The 16,757-nt window shown below is 41.6% G+C and overlaps 1 protein-coding gene across 1 annotated transcript in view; it reads right to left on the reverse strand.

The window, feature by feature from the left end:
* Positions 1-14,892, reverse strand: part of FKBP9 (FKBP prolyl isomerase 9) — a 34,462-nt gene extending 19,570 nt beyond the window's left edge. The window contains exons 1-6 of the mRNA XM_074945363.1: positions 14,522-14,892; positions 10,652-10,797; positions 8,653-8,842; positions 6,189-6,334; positions 4,448-4,637; positions 812-957 (exon numbers count right to left, since the gene is read on the reverse strand). Of these exons, the coding sequence (XP_074801464.1) occupies positions 812-957; positions 4,448-4,637; positions 6,189-6,334; positions 8,653-8,842; positions 10,652-10,797; positions 14,522-14,769 (1,066 nt within the window). The 5' untranslated portion in view covers positions 14,770-14,892. The remainder of the gene's footprint in view (positions 1-811; positions 958-4,447; positions 4,638-6,188; positions 6,335-8,652; positions 8,843-10,651; positions 10,798-14,521) is intronic.
* Positions 14,893-16,757: the final 1,865 nt, after the last annotated feature.

The raw sequence follows: 16,757 nt of genomic DNA on the forward strand, positions 1-16,757 counted from the left end.
TCTTAACAAGTATGTGCTTTTTCTCACACCCAAAGTATTGCATGATTGTGTTACCAACAGCGATAGATGCATCCACAGCCACCAATAGGTTTGTTTGCTATAAATCTAATTCCCAATTAGCACAGTGGAATGTAGTCACAAAAATGAAACATTTCATAAAAAGTTATTAATGGAAAATAATGTTTTATGTACTGGGAAAAGCTTCTTAAAACACAAGCACACAGCTGTGATTGACTAGAGAAACTGACATATCACACTCTAGCAATACCCTTCCTAGAGGCGAGTGAGTTTTCACAAAAGCATGTTAATTGTATGTTATACATACACACATCCTTTGTTGTTACATGCATCCACTGTTTACAGCGGCGGCTTAGTTGTCCACAAATTTGTGGCTGTGGAAGCAATGGGGAAGAAAACTTAACACAGAGAAATCCTTTAGCAGACACAGTTTATTAAGATCTACAGGAAACACGCTCTCACTGCAGAGTTTATAAACTTGCAGACTTCTGGCCCCCTAGTAGCCCATTTGTCTGAACCATAGATTATCCAAATAATTTTCATGTCCCCATCTACAGCCAGACAACTGAGACTGTGTATAATTATATCTAGCTAACTAAAATCATTTTGAAAACTCTGGGCCTAATTCTGCCACTTTTACGCCCTTTGACTACTATATTAATATACACACACCTTTTGAATACCAAAAGAAAGGGATAAACACTTCAGAGATTAGCTAGTTTTAATTGCTGTGAAGAACAAAGGAAGCAATACTTCCTATGAAAGACTGTACTGAAATAAAAACTGAACTCACCTCTCCCTTCTTCTCCATATCCCAGATGAGGTGGAATTATTATTCTTCTCTTTTCCCCAGTGCATACCCCAAGCAAACCTTCATCCATCCCTGCGATCACATAACCTTTCCCAATGTAGGTGTCATATGTATGGTTCCGGGAATAGCTATAGAAAATATTTTGTTTTAGTGACACTATTATCAGTATCAGCAATTTTGTAACTTACCTAGTACTATAGCAAACTTACACACGTGTGTATGTTTCCTCTTCCCACTTTGTGACTACTCTTTTAAATTGTTGTGTAACTTTAGCATTCTTTTTAAACCAGTTAATTCCAGATACATGACTGTTCTAGTGCTGTAGCGGCACAAAGCAGCTATTGTGTAGCAGTGAATTTGGCCCATAATGTTTAGACAGTCAAAGGTGCATATTTTGCTTATTTATGATGGATAAACAGATATTGAGGAACCCTGGCTGTGGAACGTTTTTGCAACAACATCTCTGCAGGATACAAAAAGTTAATATTAAAAGTCAAGAATTACCTCCCTAGATTTCTCTCCTTATGTATATAAAATTAAATGAAATTAAATTTTAATAAAAGTAACAGTTTTCTCCCCCTCAGTTCAAGCACTGCTTTAATCAGTTTTTATAAATAAGGTACTGGATTCATTTTCACCAGACATCCCTCATACTGTCTTATTTTGTAACAGCAATGAATAACTACTGTTAGAATAAACTGGTATCTGGGTGACTGCCACCTGAATCATCTACTAGAGGAATGGAGAGATGAATAAGTTCCAACAGGTAATATCCCTCCCTCCTAAACTATTGGCCAAGCATCAAAAGGCCAATCCCAAGCATTTGGACCAACATCTGTTACTAAAGAGAACAAATCTACCACAAAAGACGTTACTGCAGGCTGCACCTCTTGGAGGCCAAGTGCACGCACAGCCCAAAGGAGGAAGTGCAGAAGTGGTGTTAAGCCACCATAATGGCCCTGGGATGCTAGATGACAGTGCAGCCCCTGGTGTAACTTAGGCAACCCTGGCTGAGTTGCCTGTGAGTAGCCCTACAACTTGGAATTGTCCAGAATGGGTGTAGAGATAATTACTACAGCCCCACTCCTAACACACATCTCCTACCCCCAGCTTCACTCCTGACACATTCCCTATGCCAGTGGAAAAAGTCCCCCCAGCTGGCTCCTTTTGGATGATTAATTACACATTAGATATTGTCCTTACTTGTAACTTCTGCAGGAAATTAGAGGAGTGGCATTGTAAGAATGCATGCCATTTTAATGAATAACTTTAATGAATAACTAATGTTTGTCAGCTCTAATATGATGTACAATTATTCGGACGCACAGGGTTACACAACATCTCTCAATATTTCGTCACAATAACCAAGATATAAATGCGAAGGAAATTTTCAAAAACTGAGTTACTACAGAAAAGATGAGACATCGGTTTATATTTTTATAAGAGGATAAAAATTTTGACAGGTAACACTGTTCCTATGCTATGCTTAAACTCTACAGTGTACTCCAGTGGGGAATATGCAACTCAGGGCTTTGGCATTCTATTTGCACCTCTGTCACTAATTCTAACTCAATCTCTCTGTATCTCAGTAAAGTGGATATCCTATAATTCTATTAATATCTCCCCCTGGGGAAGATAAATTAATACTATGTTTAGAAAGCACTTTGAGATCAGATTACAGAAGCCATAGAAGCATAAAGTAGTATTGCTCTGTTTATTCTACAATGGTTTCATTGCAATTTTTAGCTGTTTGCGCCAGGTTTAAAATAAAAAACTTAAGAACATAAGAACGGCCATATTGGGTCAGACCAAAGGTTCATCTAGCCCAGTATCCTGTCTTCCGACAGTGGCCAATGCCAGGTGCACCAGAGGGAATGAACAGAACAGGTAATCATCAAGTGGATCCATCCTGTCACCCATTCCCAGCTGGGAAACAGAGGCTAGGGACACCATTCCTGACAATCCTGGCTAATAGCCATTGATGGACCTATCCTCCAAGAACTTATCTAGTTCCTTTTGGAACCCTGTTATAGTCTTGGCCTTCACAACATCCTCTGGCAAGGAGTTCCAAGGGTTGACTGTGCGCTGTGTGAAAAAATACTTCCTTGTGTTTGTTTTAAACCTGCTGCCTATTATTTTCCATTTGGTGACCCCTAGTTCTTGTATGAGGAGGAGTAAATAATTCTTCCCTATTTACTTTCTCCACGCCAGTCATGATTTTATATACTTCTATCATATCCCCCCTTAGTCATCTCTTCTCGAAGATGAAGAGTCCCAGTCTTACTAATCTCTCCTCATATGGCAGCCATTCATTTTTGTTGCCCCTGAACCTTTTCCAAGTCCAGTGTATCTTTTTTGAGACAGGGCGACCACAACTGCACACAGTATTCAAGATGTGATTGTACCATGGATTTATATAGAGGCAATATGATATTTTCTGTCTTATTATCTATCCCTTTCTTAGTGATTCCCAACATTCTGTTGGCTTTTTTGAGTGCCGCTGCACATTGAGTGGATGTTTTCAGAGAACTATCCATAATGGCTTCAAGATCTCCTTCTTGAGTGGTAACAGCTAATTTTGACCCCATCATTCTATATGTATAGTTGGGATTATGTTTTCCAATGTGCATTACTTTGCATTTATCAACATTGAATTTCATCTGCCAACACTGAATTTCATCTGCCATCTTTCATCTTCTTGATAAGAACTTAACCTTGCACACATTTTTCACCATATGGCTTTATAAATTGTAGTGTTCCCGGACACAGAGATTCATCTTATTAATTATAAACTGACCCATATTTATGTCCTTTTTTTTTAATCACAGAGATTTGTTATTGATTTTAGTATTTTTTAAAGGAGGGAAGTAGGATGCTCTTGTGGTTAAGGCACAGGACTAGGACTAAGAGATGTGGGTTCAATTCCAGGCTCTGCCAAAGACTTCTCATGTAATCTTGAGCAAGTCACTTAATCTCTGTGCCTCAGTTCTCCAACTGTAAAATGGGGATATTTCTTTTCTTCCACCCTTTGTCAGTCTTCTCCGTTTAGAGTGTAAGCTCTTTGAGGCAAGGACTGTCTTCTACTATGTGTATACAGTGCACCTAGTCCAGTGGGGCCCTAACCTCAGGTGGTTTCTTAAGCAATACTGCAATACAAAGCATTAACAACAACTCTTAATCCCACTGACACACTCAAAGTTTTGAATTACTTCTGATAAGGAGATACACCCTCCCCCTTCCCAACTACCACCTGAAACCCACAGGTCCCAGACGCTTTACAAATGGATAGGAAATGGGAAGAACTGCAGAGCATTCCTACTCACTAAGATTGCTTATGACAATGTTATAAGAAGCCATACACACACACACAGAGTATACTGTACACATATAAACTGGAAGTAATAATAATTAGCTTATACTGCTTTTCATCACCAGAGCTGAAAGTGCTTTACAACGGAGGCCAGTATTATCGTCATTTTACAAATGGAAAAACTGAGGCACAGCGAGGGAAAGTGATTTGCCCAAGGTCACCCAGCAGGCCAGAGCCAGTAATAGAACCCAGGTCTCCTGAGTCCCAGTCCAGCACTCTCTCCATATAATGTCTAGTAGTTTGGTTACCTGGAATCAAACAATGTGCCATCCAGCAGTGTGCCATTATAGTGATATCTGAGAAAGTCCCCTGTCTGGCTTTTTCGCTCACAGGATTCAGGCACTTGTTGGTTCTCAACAGTGATGCCATCTTTTGGGTTATGAAGATCCAGCAGAGCCACATCAAAAACCAGAGAAGCCTGACCAGGAATCTCTTTACCTACATGAGTTGGGAAAGAAGCAATTAAGTCAGAGCAATAGTTCTAGAAAGAATTCAACTTTTTGATCAATCTATTTCATTATGTTTTTATTTATATTTTGTTTTCACATCCCAGATAGCAGATTTGGCTATTAGGACAATGAATTAAAAAAAAAAAAAAAAGTTTACTGCAGAATTATGGCCCCCTGTCACATAGCCAAATCTGCTTTCAGTCATCCATCCAATGTTCCATCAGGGGGTGGGGTTATCCTCTAATTCTTTGAATTCCATTAATTTATTTACTCTAGGTATATTTATACTGAGCCCATTGTGGTAACACCCAGTCATCCAAAATACTGGTCTCTCCAATTAAAGATGACAGAAGTCTATGCACAGTGTATGCATCTGACCAGGATTTCTGAATTAGTGAGCATTTCCACCTTACTTTTGAGGGTGTGTATATATAAATATAAAACAACAAATGGGATAGAGAAGATATACGGGAACTTCTGTTCTCCCTGTCCCATAAGACAAGGACAAGTCCTGCCTTGAGTGTAGGGGACTGGACTAGATAACCTCTCGAGGTCCCTTCCAGTTCTATGATTCTAAGAGGTCACTCGAAATTAAAAGCAACAAATTCAACATTGATAAAAGGAATTACTTATTCACACAATGCATAATTAGGCTGTGGAACTCACTGTCACAGGAAGTCGTTGAAGTCAAGCAAGTTTCAAAGAGAGATTGGATAGTTATATGGATAAGAAGAATATCCAGAGTTATAATTCATGATGATAAAAATCGAGGAAGGGATATTAAACCTCACTGTTCAGCGCTAGAGCCAATTTCTAACTATTCAGGATCAGGATGAGACTTAATGTGGGGGACAGGTGCCCCATATCTGCCTTCTACAGCATTTTTGCCTCTTTCTTTGAAGTATCTAGTACTGTTCACTGCCAGAGACCGGACGGATAAGGAATACCTTAGGTCTGATCCAGGATGGAAATTCCAGAACTGATCTGGGATATATTGTGAAGTAACACAGACAACTCTTTACCATCAATGATGGGCATGGATTCACAAACACTGGCTCAGATATGTGTGAGTGGAGCCCAGGAAACAGCCTACCTATGGACTGCTAATTAGTGAGACTAGCAACAAGAAATAAACAGAAACTGGGAACTCTAAGATGACTTTCCATTTATTAAGAGAAGTCAAATTGCTGTGGAAGTTGTCTAGAAGAAATAAGGAAGCCCCTGACTTCCAGTTTAAAAAGCACATGGAATTTATTCTTCACAGAAAAAATTACCTGTGAAGAAATTAAACTTCAGCATGTGTGTTATATATTACAATTAAGTCAATGCTAAACACTCATCTGTCAATAAACCAGCCTATTTATGAAAGAGAAAAATACCTGTACTTTGCTGATAAGCCACATCCTGAATTACTTTTCTAAAAATATTTTCCATCCATATATAATTTGAAATAATGGTGCTTTCACAATGCCAACTATGTAATGCAAAGATCTGTGTTAGAAAACGGAGAGTTTGGGGTTGGAAGAGGGGCTGCTTTTACCATCTCCTTCTTCTCCATATGCTAGGTAAGGAGGTATTGTGATGATGCGCTTTTCTCCTACACACATTCCCAGGAGTCCCTTGTCCATACCAGGAATCAGCCATCCAATTCCCACATATGTGTCGTAAGTTCTCATCCGATTGTGGCTAAAAATTAAAACAAAGAATTAAGAAGGAAAAGCTAATATCACAGAGTCAATCAAAAAAAATAAGGAAAATTAATAACCAAAAGCCACACATACAAGCATCACAATGAGTCACTAGAGCTCTTTGCATTTGGCACAAGGAATACAATTTACAACCTTCTGTTCCAAAAACACAGGCATCTACAACTTGAGCTAATGGAGACATTCTGGGTAACATTTTCCAAGTGCCTAAATGATTTAGAACGGGGTGGACAAACTTTTTGGCCCGAGGGCCACATCTTGGTATAGAAATGGAAATTGTATGGCGGGCCATGAATGCTCATGAAATTGGGGGTTGGGGTGCAGGAGGGGGAGGGCTCCAGCTGGGGGTACGGGCTCTGGGGTAGGGCTGGAGATAGGGGGTGGGGGTACAGGAGGATGCTCCGGGCTGGGACCAAGGGGTTCAGAGAGCGGGAGGGGGATCAGGGCTGAGGCAGGGGGTTGGGGCGCAGGAGGGGGTCAGCAGTTCAGGCTCCAAGAGGCGCTTACCTCAAGCAGCTCCTAGAAGCAGTGGCATGTTCCCCCTCCAGCTCCTATGCGGAGTCGCAGCCAGGCAGCTTGGTATGCTGCCCAATCCACAGGCACCGCCCCTGCAGCTCCCATTGGCTGTGGTTCCAATGGGAGTTGCAGGGGCAGCACTTGGGGTGGGGGCAGCATGCGGAGCTCCCTGGCTGCCCTATGCGTAGGAGCTGGAGGGGGGACACGCTGCTGCTTCTGGGAGCTGCTTGAGGCCACGGCATGCATAGAACGGGGCAAGCCCCCTGCTGGAGCGCCGGAGCAGGGCAAGCCCAGGACCCTGCTCCCTGGCGGGAGCTCAAGGACCAGATTAAAACATCTGAAGAGCCGGATGTGGCCTCTGGGTCGTAGTCTACCCACCCCTGATTTAGAAGCTTCAGTTATTTTTCAGAAGTGATTTAGAAGATTAATCTCAGAGTCAGATTTAGGAGTTTAAGTGCCTCATTGAATTTTCTGTATAGGATTTAGACACCTGTGAATATTTTACCCTCTGTTATATTTCAGCACTGGTAGTACAAGCCTTTAGAAGGGAAGAATCTCACACACTCACACACACATTTGAGCAAGTCTGACATTTGATCCTATAAAGAATGCTGGTACATACACATACAAGCCAGTACACTAGAAAACACTAAAAACAGCTTTGGTGGAAGCCTTAAATTTACTAATCAAACAATTTATGAATAGCCTAGATTTTGTAAGACATTGGCAGCACAAAATTTCTTTCATTTTTCTGTGAAATAGGTTTGGCTTTTGAAAGTGTGGGATTAATTGCACTGGCTAGACCCTGCCTGGCAGTCACTGCAAAAGCTTCACACAAAGTTCTGCCAATATTCCAGGCAATCCTCTGTTGGAAAGCAACACACATTGGAAGGCTTCCCAAAAGAGTAGTTAAAAACCAGAAGACCTTGACCAGGCTAACCCCATTTTTAAAGTTCCAAATAACTAACCTAAAAGAAGACAAAAGTTACTGACAAGATATTACTAACTTTAAAACATAACCCTCCCAATGCCCACCCACAACAACTTCCATTCCTGCCATGGTCTCCAATTCTCACTCAGCATAATGTCCCAACATGAACTCTGACTATTATTAAAATAATACCCTCCATGAAACCCTAGTGAAGTACGCAGGCTGCCTGCCTGCTGAGGAATTTTAGAAATGGAGATGATACTTTATTTTCTTTAACAACCCTGTACAGTTTTGTACATAAAACTAGCACCACATACAAATATCAATATTAAAATTGTTACAAAACCTATTCATTTATTTTATTATAGAATAATGTCATCATGGGGCGCAAAAGGGAGAGAAGCTGCCTAATGTGCATGGAGTAATAGGATATCACTTTTACTGGTTTAAGACAGTACTACATTCATATAATCCCCTAGAAACAGATGTGTATAACTCTTATGAAGCCAAGCTACTTCAACAGACTTACAAACTCCTCTCTTTTATTTGGGCATAAGCTTTCGTGGGCTAAAACCCACTTCATTGGACGTTGCATCTGATGAAGTGTGTTTTATCCCATGAAACCTTATGCCCAAATAAATTTCTTAGTCTCTAAGGTGCCACAAGGACTCCTCATTGTTTTTGCTGATACAGACTAACACGGCTACCACTCTGAATCCTCCTCTTTGTTTCACAGCGTAGTAATTAACATCAGTTATATTATGCACTTGGGAAAAAAAGGAAAAAGCCTCCTTTAAGTAGCCCAGAACAGATATATTTAAAAAATCCATAAAAAATTATTAACTCCTTACCTTGAGTCAAACAGAGTCCCATCCAAGAAAGTTCCATTGTAATGGTATCTTACAAAGTCAGACACCTGGATTGTCCGAGTACATTTTTCAGGCTTCAAATAAGTTTGAATTTGAACCTCATCTTCAGAATTCCAGAGATCTATCAGAAGTACATCAAAATGAAGCACTGCATTTGGGGGGATTACACCAGCTGCAAACAAAAAAAAGTTCAAATTATTATCATGCTACCCTTTCACAGGGTACCAAACGAATATAAAATCATCTAACTTTACCTGGGCCACTGAGAGCATCACACGTCTGCCACCCACAAAGAAGTTTTCAAAAAAAGGTAACCAACAATAGCTTTATATTTATTTACAATCTTATACCTTTATACTTTATAACTTCATATATTTAGTAACTGGCTGTAATTATACCTCCAGGATAACACAGCAGCGAACAAAATTAAATCTTTGGTAAAGACCCAATCCAGAATGTTGCTGAGCTCCTCAACCCCCTATGAACTCTGATAGAATTCTGCCTTTGCTACAGACGAGGGCACTTAACACTTTATAAGATCAAGTAACTATTTGATACTCAGAATATTCTCCTCCATTTGGGACTTGAAAATTTTACACATGAGCAGTGAGTAAGAAGCTTTCCTTGAGGAAACTGGGGGCTTACCTATAAAATTACACAGTCAACTTGAAATCTAGTCAGTTTAAAAAAAAATTAAAAACGTTAAGTCACTTCAGGTAGTAACAGTGGCTCTGAGTCTTCAGCCAATTTGTGATTTTTCAACATTTTCTTTTTTCCATTTAAATCACAGGATTGGAAGGGACCTCAACAGGTCATCTAGTCCAGTCCCCTGCACTCATGGCATGACTCAGTATTATCTAGACCAGGGGTGGCCAATCTGAGGCTGAGAAGGAGCCAGAATTTACCAATGTACATTGCCAAAGAGCCACAGTAATATGTCAGCAGACTCTCATCAGCTCCCCCACCCCGCTCCCAGCGCCTCCCATCCACCGGCAGCCTCGCGGATCAGCGCCTCCCCCTCCCTCCCCGATCAGCTGTTTCGTGGCATACAGGAAGCTCTCTGGGGGGCGGGTGGGAGGAACGAGGGCATGGCAGGCTCAGGGGATGGGGCGGGAAGGGGTGGAGTGGGGGTAGGGCCTGTGGCAGAGCCGGGGTTGAGCAGTGAGCACCTCCCGGCACATTGGAAAGCTGGCGCCTGTAGCTTCAGCCCCGGAGTCAGTGCAATACAAGGAGCCGCATATTAACTTCTGAAGAGCCACACGTTGGCCACCCCGACTTAGACCATCCCTGACAGGTGCTCGCATAATGTTCTCCTCTCTCCTGTTTTGTGTGAAAAACCACACAGGGAGAAACTGACTATATATGTAATGTTGTCAAATATGCTAATCAAGCAATCTCAAAAAATAGAGAAAAATATTTTGGCCCTGATCCTGCAAGTTCTTATGCATCTGAGTGCTCCCACTGAAGTCAAAGGGAATGTTTACATGCTTAAAAATTAAACACATGCTTAACTGATTGCAGGATCAAAGCCGCTCTCTTTAATATTTTCCAATTATGGTAAACAAAGGTGTTACTTGTAAAAATAGTACATAAAAACAAAATTCACGTAAAAGTTTGATTTTTAAGCTGAATCCTCATTTTTACAATAATTCTAGCCTTTATGGCTGTCGATACAACTTTCCAAACAACTATGACCCAGGAATAAGCTGATGCAGTGTTGTCTGTGTCTAGCAAAGCATGCAGAGTGAAGTTGCCTTATTACCATAGCATTGGCCCTGGACTTCACTGGCGAAGCCCCTGTATTTTAATTCTTTAACACTGAATGGCAGGTATCTGAAAATCGCCCTCTCACCCTCCCAAAAAACATCAAATCAGGTGCAGTTTTTACAATTCTTTTTTATAACCTCAGATTTTATCAATTTAATTAAATCTCCTACATCCTATGCAACCAAATTATTTATAACCATATTGCTCTACTTACAAACTCCTTCACTCCCATAGGCAAGCTTGGGTGGAATTTTCACAAAACGTCTCTCGTTCACACACATTCCAACCAGAGCTTTGTCCATCCCCGCAATAAGCTGGCCTTTTCCCACAAACGCATCAAATGTGGAACCCCTGTCATAGCTAACGAGAGGGACAGAAAGAAAAACATAAATGGGTTATTTACAAACTGCTCTGTGTCCATCTCTTGTCCTAGTTTAATTTTATCTTGTTCCGAGCTCACCCAGTTAGAACTTTACACACACCTGCTATGAAAAAAAGGTCTATACAAATGCAAGCATCTCCTAAACTTCACTCCTTCATTTGACCCCGATGCAATCTCAGCCTGTTACCCCTCACACACGCTTCCTCACACATGCTTCCATGTATTTTCCACTGAATGCATCCGATGAAGTGAGCTGTAGCTCACGAAAGCTTATGCTCAAATAAATTTGTTAGTCTCTAAGGTGCCACAACTAGTCCTTTTCTTTTTGTGGATACAGACTAACATGGCTGCTACTCTGAAACCTGAATTAAGAAGCAAATTAAACACTTTTTAAAAAGCAAGTAAAATGTTCCACATAATATACTTTTTGTTCATTTATTTTGACAAGAGTAGTTTAATTTTATAACACTTCAAAAAATACTGTTAAGTGCAATGTATGTAATATATTGTGTAAAATAATGAAGCCTTAGTAACATGAAATTTCATTGCTACTATGATATCTTTCCCGAGAAATGGGGGGACACTATTTTTGATGCTAATTGTAGGATGTGCTAATTAGCTAATTTTTTCTCCTCCACACCCATTTCTTTGATATTAAGACTTAGACGAACATCAAAAATTTACAGATTTGCTTTATACAGCAAGCTTGCCAGTTCCAAGAATGTGACGTATACTGGGAACTTATCTTCCAATGGGATGATGTAGGAGTATTTGGGGTAAATTTGATTTATAATAAAGTTTTCCATAAAATGGTCACAGCTGCACTGTAAATATGAGGCTCCCCCCAACAGTATAAGCCTGGGCAGCAAAAGCTTAACCACATTAAATTCAATACCAAGTACTTGCTTTGATGTAGTAATTCAGCTCAGTTTATTTGAATGAATAAATGTTGCACTTATTTTTGTTTAACGGAAAATGGGAACACACAAACATGACAGGAAGGCAGTGAAGCCTCTGAAACATTCCCCATCTGCGTTGCTCCCCTGCCACTGCAAAGCCTTTATGTTGTCTTCAGGCCATTTTCTTCAGATAACAAGAGCATTAAACAAAAAAAAAGTTGATATGTCCTCCTTTCTGCCTGCAAGCAGCATTCTCAAAACCAGCCAGGAGGTGGATATTGTTAGAGTCAGGGCTCTACTTTCAAGAGTTTGCATAACATCACTTCCACAACACACTGAGGCTCCTAATAGTCCCAGGCCTAGAATTCCTAAACCGCTTGTAAATTCGATCTCCCTGTTGACTCCACCATTTTGCAGCAGCCAATAACTTTTCTTAGAGCAGACATTACTTGATACACATCATTTGCTTTCTACTGAACAATATTTCCCAGAAACTTCTAGAGAACTTATGCTGGAAAACACGATTTAAACAAGCTCCAAGCAAATGCTGTTATATCTACAAGCACCCAATTAATAAGATTTTAAATTTATACATTAAAGATTCTAAGTGAGAAATCAATACTTGTCATATTTTATCAATTGGGGAATGTATGACTGACTATGTCAAGGATCAATTTAAAATAGTAAAACACATAAAAATATTATGCATTCAAAATAGATCCACAGTATCTTTAAAAAAAAAAAATTGTTTCCTCAGTGGAACTGAGCAAAACTATACCAGACCAGAACAGATCTGCATGACTAATTTTACTGACAGCTTCCGCAGATGGCATTTGTTTTATTTCTTCAATATTCTATAGTTAAAGACAGACCTAAAACGCCAAATTATTTACAGGGGCATGGAAATAAGCACACATATTTGAAAAAGAAACAAAATGACATGAATTCTGTTTTTAAAACATAGATGGAATGTAACAGTTACTTCTGCAATACATTTTACAAGTCTTTATAAACGTGATTTGTAGCAAGGAGACATAACTTGGAAAGAGCTGTACAGTAAAAGCTTCCAAGTTTCATGAAAATTTTCATCACTGAAGCAGAAAGCTAAATAAAACTGACAATTACCCATCATAGAAGCCTGCCTCTATTTAGGCTACAGAGATCTTTTATAAAGCAATTTCAAATCACTACCTGAATATAGTTGCTCTTATTTCATTAATGTAGTCTTCTCTTGCACCTTTAATTTAAAAAACTAGCTAGCAGCTATAAGAACCATAATAGAAACTTGGTAATAAATAAATCATAAGTATATATTTGACTCAATCAATCTTTAATTCCTATACAGTAAGCATGAACACCAAAAGGTATTACGAAAAACCTTAAAAAATAGGTCTTCAAATAATCTACTCAACAATAAAAAAACTCTTCATTTTCTAGAATTGCTTACTTGATGGAATGCCAGATTTTTACGTTTAAAATGACTCTAAAACTATAAATTAGTAAACCACAAAAGTGTAAGCCACAAACTACCATCTAGAGCAAAACAACAGACAAATAGACCCAATTAATTTCTACATTTATTTCTGTCAGATATATTCCTACATAGATTGTTGCTTTTCATCAATATTGCTTACTAGTTATTAAAATAGCACCCACAGGACCTAGACAGGTTTGGGGCTCTATTGTGCTGGGGATTTATAAACACACGGGGCATGTCTATGATTCAAGCTGGGGGTGTGATTACCAGCCTGAGGCAACATGCCTGCAAGAGCTCTGATGAAGTTAGCACACTAAAAACTGAGCGTAGTGATAGCAGCGGGAGGGGCTAGCTGCCCTGAGTACATGCCTAGAGTGTGTCTGATGGGTGTGTATTTGGGATGGATAGCCCCTTCTGCTTCACATTTCACAGGCGCTTCCTCAGCCATAACCAGAAATAATTGGAAACCATTAAAAATATATGTTTTATACAGTTTATATACATACAATAGTCCCATATTTCCATGTAGCTCTCACACCTTTGTGCAGTGCAAAAAGACTTATTACTTCATATGACCCAGGGGATTGCAGGGGGGCGGGTAAATGAACCAAAACTACTGCCTCATCCAAGGCAACCCTGGAGCCCCAACCCACTCCCATCTGGAAACCACCTTCTCCAAAACCCCGCACTCTCCCTAGAGCTCGCCAAACACCTACCTTTTATCAGAGAGAGAGAAAAAATATGTTATACGGGATATAAACCCTCACTCTTCAGAGCATAAGCCCGACCAAGCTGAGAGAACAACGAGGAGTCCGGTGGCACCTTGAAGACTAATAGATTTATTTGGGCATAAGCTTTTGTGGATAAAAAAAACCCACTTCTTCAGGCAGCGAGAGAGAGAGAAACTCTTAGACGGAGCTTATTCCATAATTGCCCACTACGGGGATTGCTTCTTGCGCCTCTCTCCAAAGCATCTGCTACCAGCCACTGTCAAAGACAGGATACTGGACTAGATGGACATTGGGTCTGTTTCAGTCTGGGAATTCCTGGGGTCTCAAGGGCCCCACTTCAACCCCACACAAAAAAAATACAACCCACCTGATCTCCTTCCCCCACATATCTCCCGGCACCCCCAAAACAACCCAGCCCCCCTCACCAGCCCCCCCAGCATAACCTACCCCAGCCCCCTCTGAAAACTCCTAAGGGCCACTCCCCTCTCGGACCCTCCATCTACTGCTGACCTCCACACCTCAAACTCCCCGTGGGCAGCCCCTTCTCCCTGCGGCCCCCACCCCAGGCTCCTGTCCCGGCAGCCCCAGGCGGTACCTGGAGTCGAACTTGCTGCCGTCGGGGAAGGTGCCGTGGTAGTGGTAGCGCACGAAGTCCCCGCTGCGCACCGTGCGCGCGCACTGCTCCGGCACGAAGCTGCGCTCGATGTGCACATCCTGCCCGTCCCAGGGCTGCTCCCCGGCCGGCACCGGCGGAGCCTGGCACGCCACCCAGCTCACCAGCAGGGCGGGCAGCAGCAGCGAGCAGCAGCGGCGCCGCCTCGGCAGCATCCCCAAGCCCGCCATGCGGCAAGAGGGGAGAGAAGGGAGGACGGAGAGGGGGGGAATCCGAGGGGCCCTGCGAGCGATTCCCGGCCTCCAAGCGCCGTGCGGCCTCTCCTACGGCTGCTGTAAAATTTGCAAACGTGGTGGATGAAAAAAAAAAAAAAAATCCAGCCTCCTGCCTCCAAGAGGGAGGAGACAGCAGCCGAGGGGGGATGAGGGGGGTGCCCAGGCGGGGTGGTCGGTGCACCGCTGCTGTTGCTACTGGGTAGCTGGGTTCTGTTCTAGGCGCTACGCTCCCGCCCAAGTTCTTTTTGTTCCATGTGGTTCCTAAGTTTCGCTGCTCTCCTGGAAACAGGCCAGAATCCAGGCCTCAAAGTCCAGGGGGAAAGGGAGGGAGAAGAGGCATCACAGCACATCCCCAGAACCCTTCACAAGGAAAGGCTGGGTGCACATGGTGCTACGTGGCGTTGATTCTGAGTTCAGTGGAGTGTTGCTCTCCCCACCTCATGTGCCTTTGCTTCTTTCAGGCTTTAGATCAAGGGTTTGGTTTGGTTTAATTCCTCCAACATACACTTTTAACTACTATGTTGAACAAGTGATCACAACCTTCATTTGTCTCCACTTCTTTACAAATGTATTCATGCATTGTACCATATTTAGTTCTTGCATCCTTAAAAAACCAAAAATTATTAAATAATATTTTCACTTAAACTGACCCCCAAAAGTATACTGCAATATTTTTCATAGTAACTTACCTTGAATACTGCTTTTCAACTTCAGATTCCATTGCAAACACTAGCTAATCCTTGGAACATTCCTTTGGGCTCGGTAAATGTTACAGTCCCCAGTGTTTTAAACAGCTGTGGAGATTGAGGTAGAGAGATTAAACGATTTGACAAAGGCCACAGCAGTATGTGTCAAAGCTGGAATCAGAATTAAGGCCAGATATAAGAACATAAGACCAGACATACTGGGTCAGACCAAAGGTCCACCTAGCCCAGTATCCTGTCTTCCAATAGTGGCCAATGCCAGGTGTACCCATTTCCAGCATCTGGCAAACAGAGGCTAGGGACACCATCCCTGCCCATCCTGGCTAATAGCCATTGATGGACCTCTCTTCCATGAATTTATCTAGTTCTTTCTTTAACCCTGTTATTGTCCTGGCCTTCACAACATCCTCTGGCAAAGAGTTCCACAGACATTGTGCGTTGTGTGAAGAAATACTTCCTTTTGTTTGTTTTAAACCTGCTGCCTATTAATTTCATTTGGTGACCCCTAGTTCTTGTGTTATGAGAAGGAGTAAACACTTGCTTATTTATTTTACACTCTGATTCTGCAAACACTTATGCACATGCTTAACTTTATGCATTGTTGGTAGTCAATGGAATGACTCATATTGGTAAAGTTAAACATGTTCATTTGTGTTTGGCCCCACCTCACAGCCCTCAACCCAATCCTCTGCCCCAGCTCTGAGCCCCTCCCACACCCCAAACCCCTCATCCCCAGCTCCATTGGGTTGCGGCCATCAACAATTTTCTTCAACTGGGTCCCCAGAAAAAAAAAATGGAAAACCACTGATCTATGTAATCCGCCCAGAGATAAGACTCTATATAAGGATTGTGCGCACAGGGCTGTCCGCCCCAGTGGCAGCCCAGTGCCTACTGTGTCCTAGCCAAGACTATGAGTCAATAAAAGAAGATCTGTTTACCTATTGTTCCTGATCCCGTCGTGTTGTCGTTCCTGGTCCCATGCGTTGTTCCTGTGTACCTGTCTCCTGGCGTTCCCTGTGGTTTTGTCGTGCTCCCAAACCTGTGTGTAGTCCTTGTGCCGTAGGAGCATCAGATATGGTGATGTATTGATCGCCTTGATTTGTTTTTATACCTACCTGTGTTATTTTGAGGTCATTGGCTTCAAGCCAATCTGTGGGGTTAACAGCTGAGTGCTTTTGTTATATGTTTATACTTGTTTGTTGTTGGTTGTGGGGTTCTGTTTAATAAATACCTGTTTTC

Source organism: Natator depressus, chromosome 2 (genome assembly GCF_965152275.1).
Source record: "Natator depressus isolate rNatDep1 chromosome 2, rNatDep2.hap1, whole genome shotgun sequence".
NCBI lineage: Eukaryota > Metazoa > Chordata > Testudines > Cheloniidae > Natator > Natator depressus.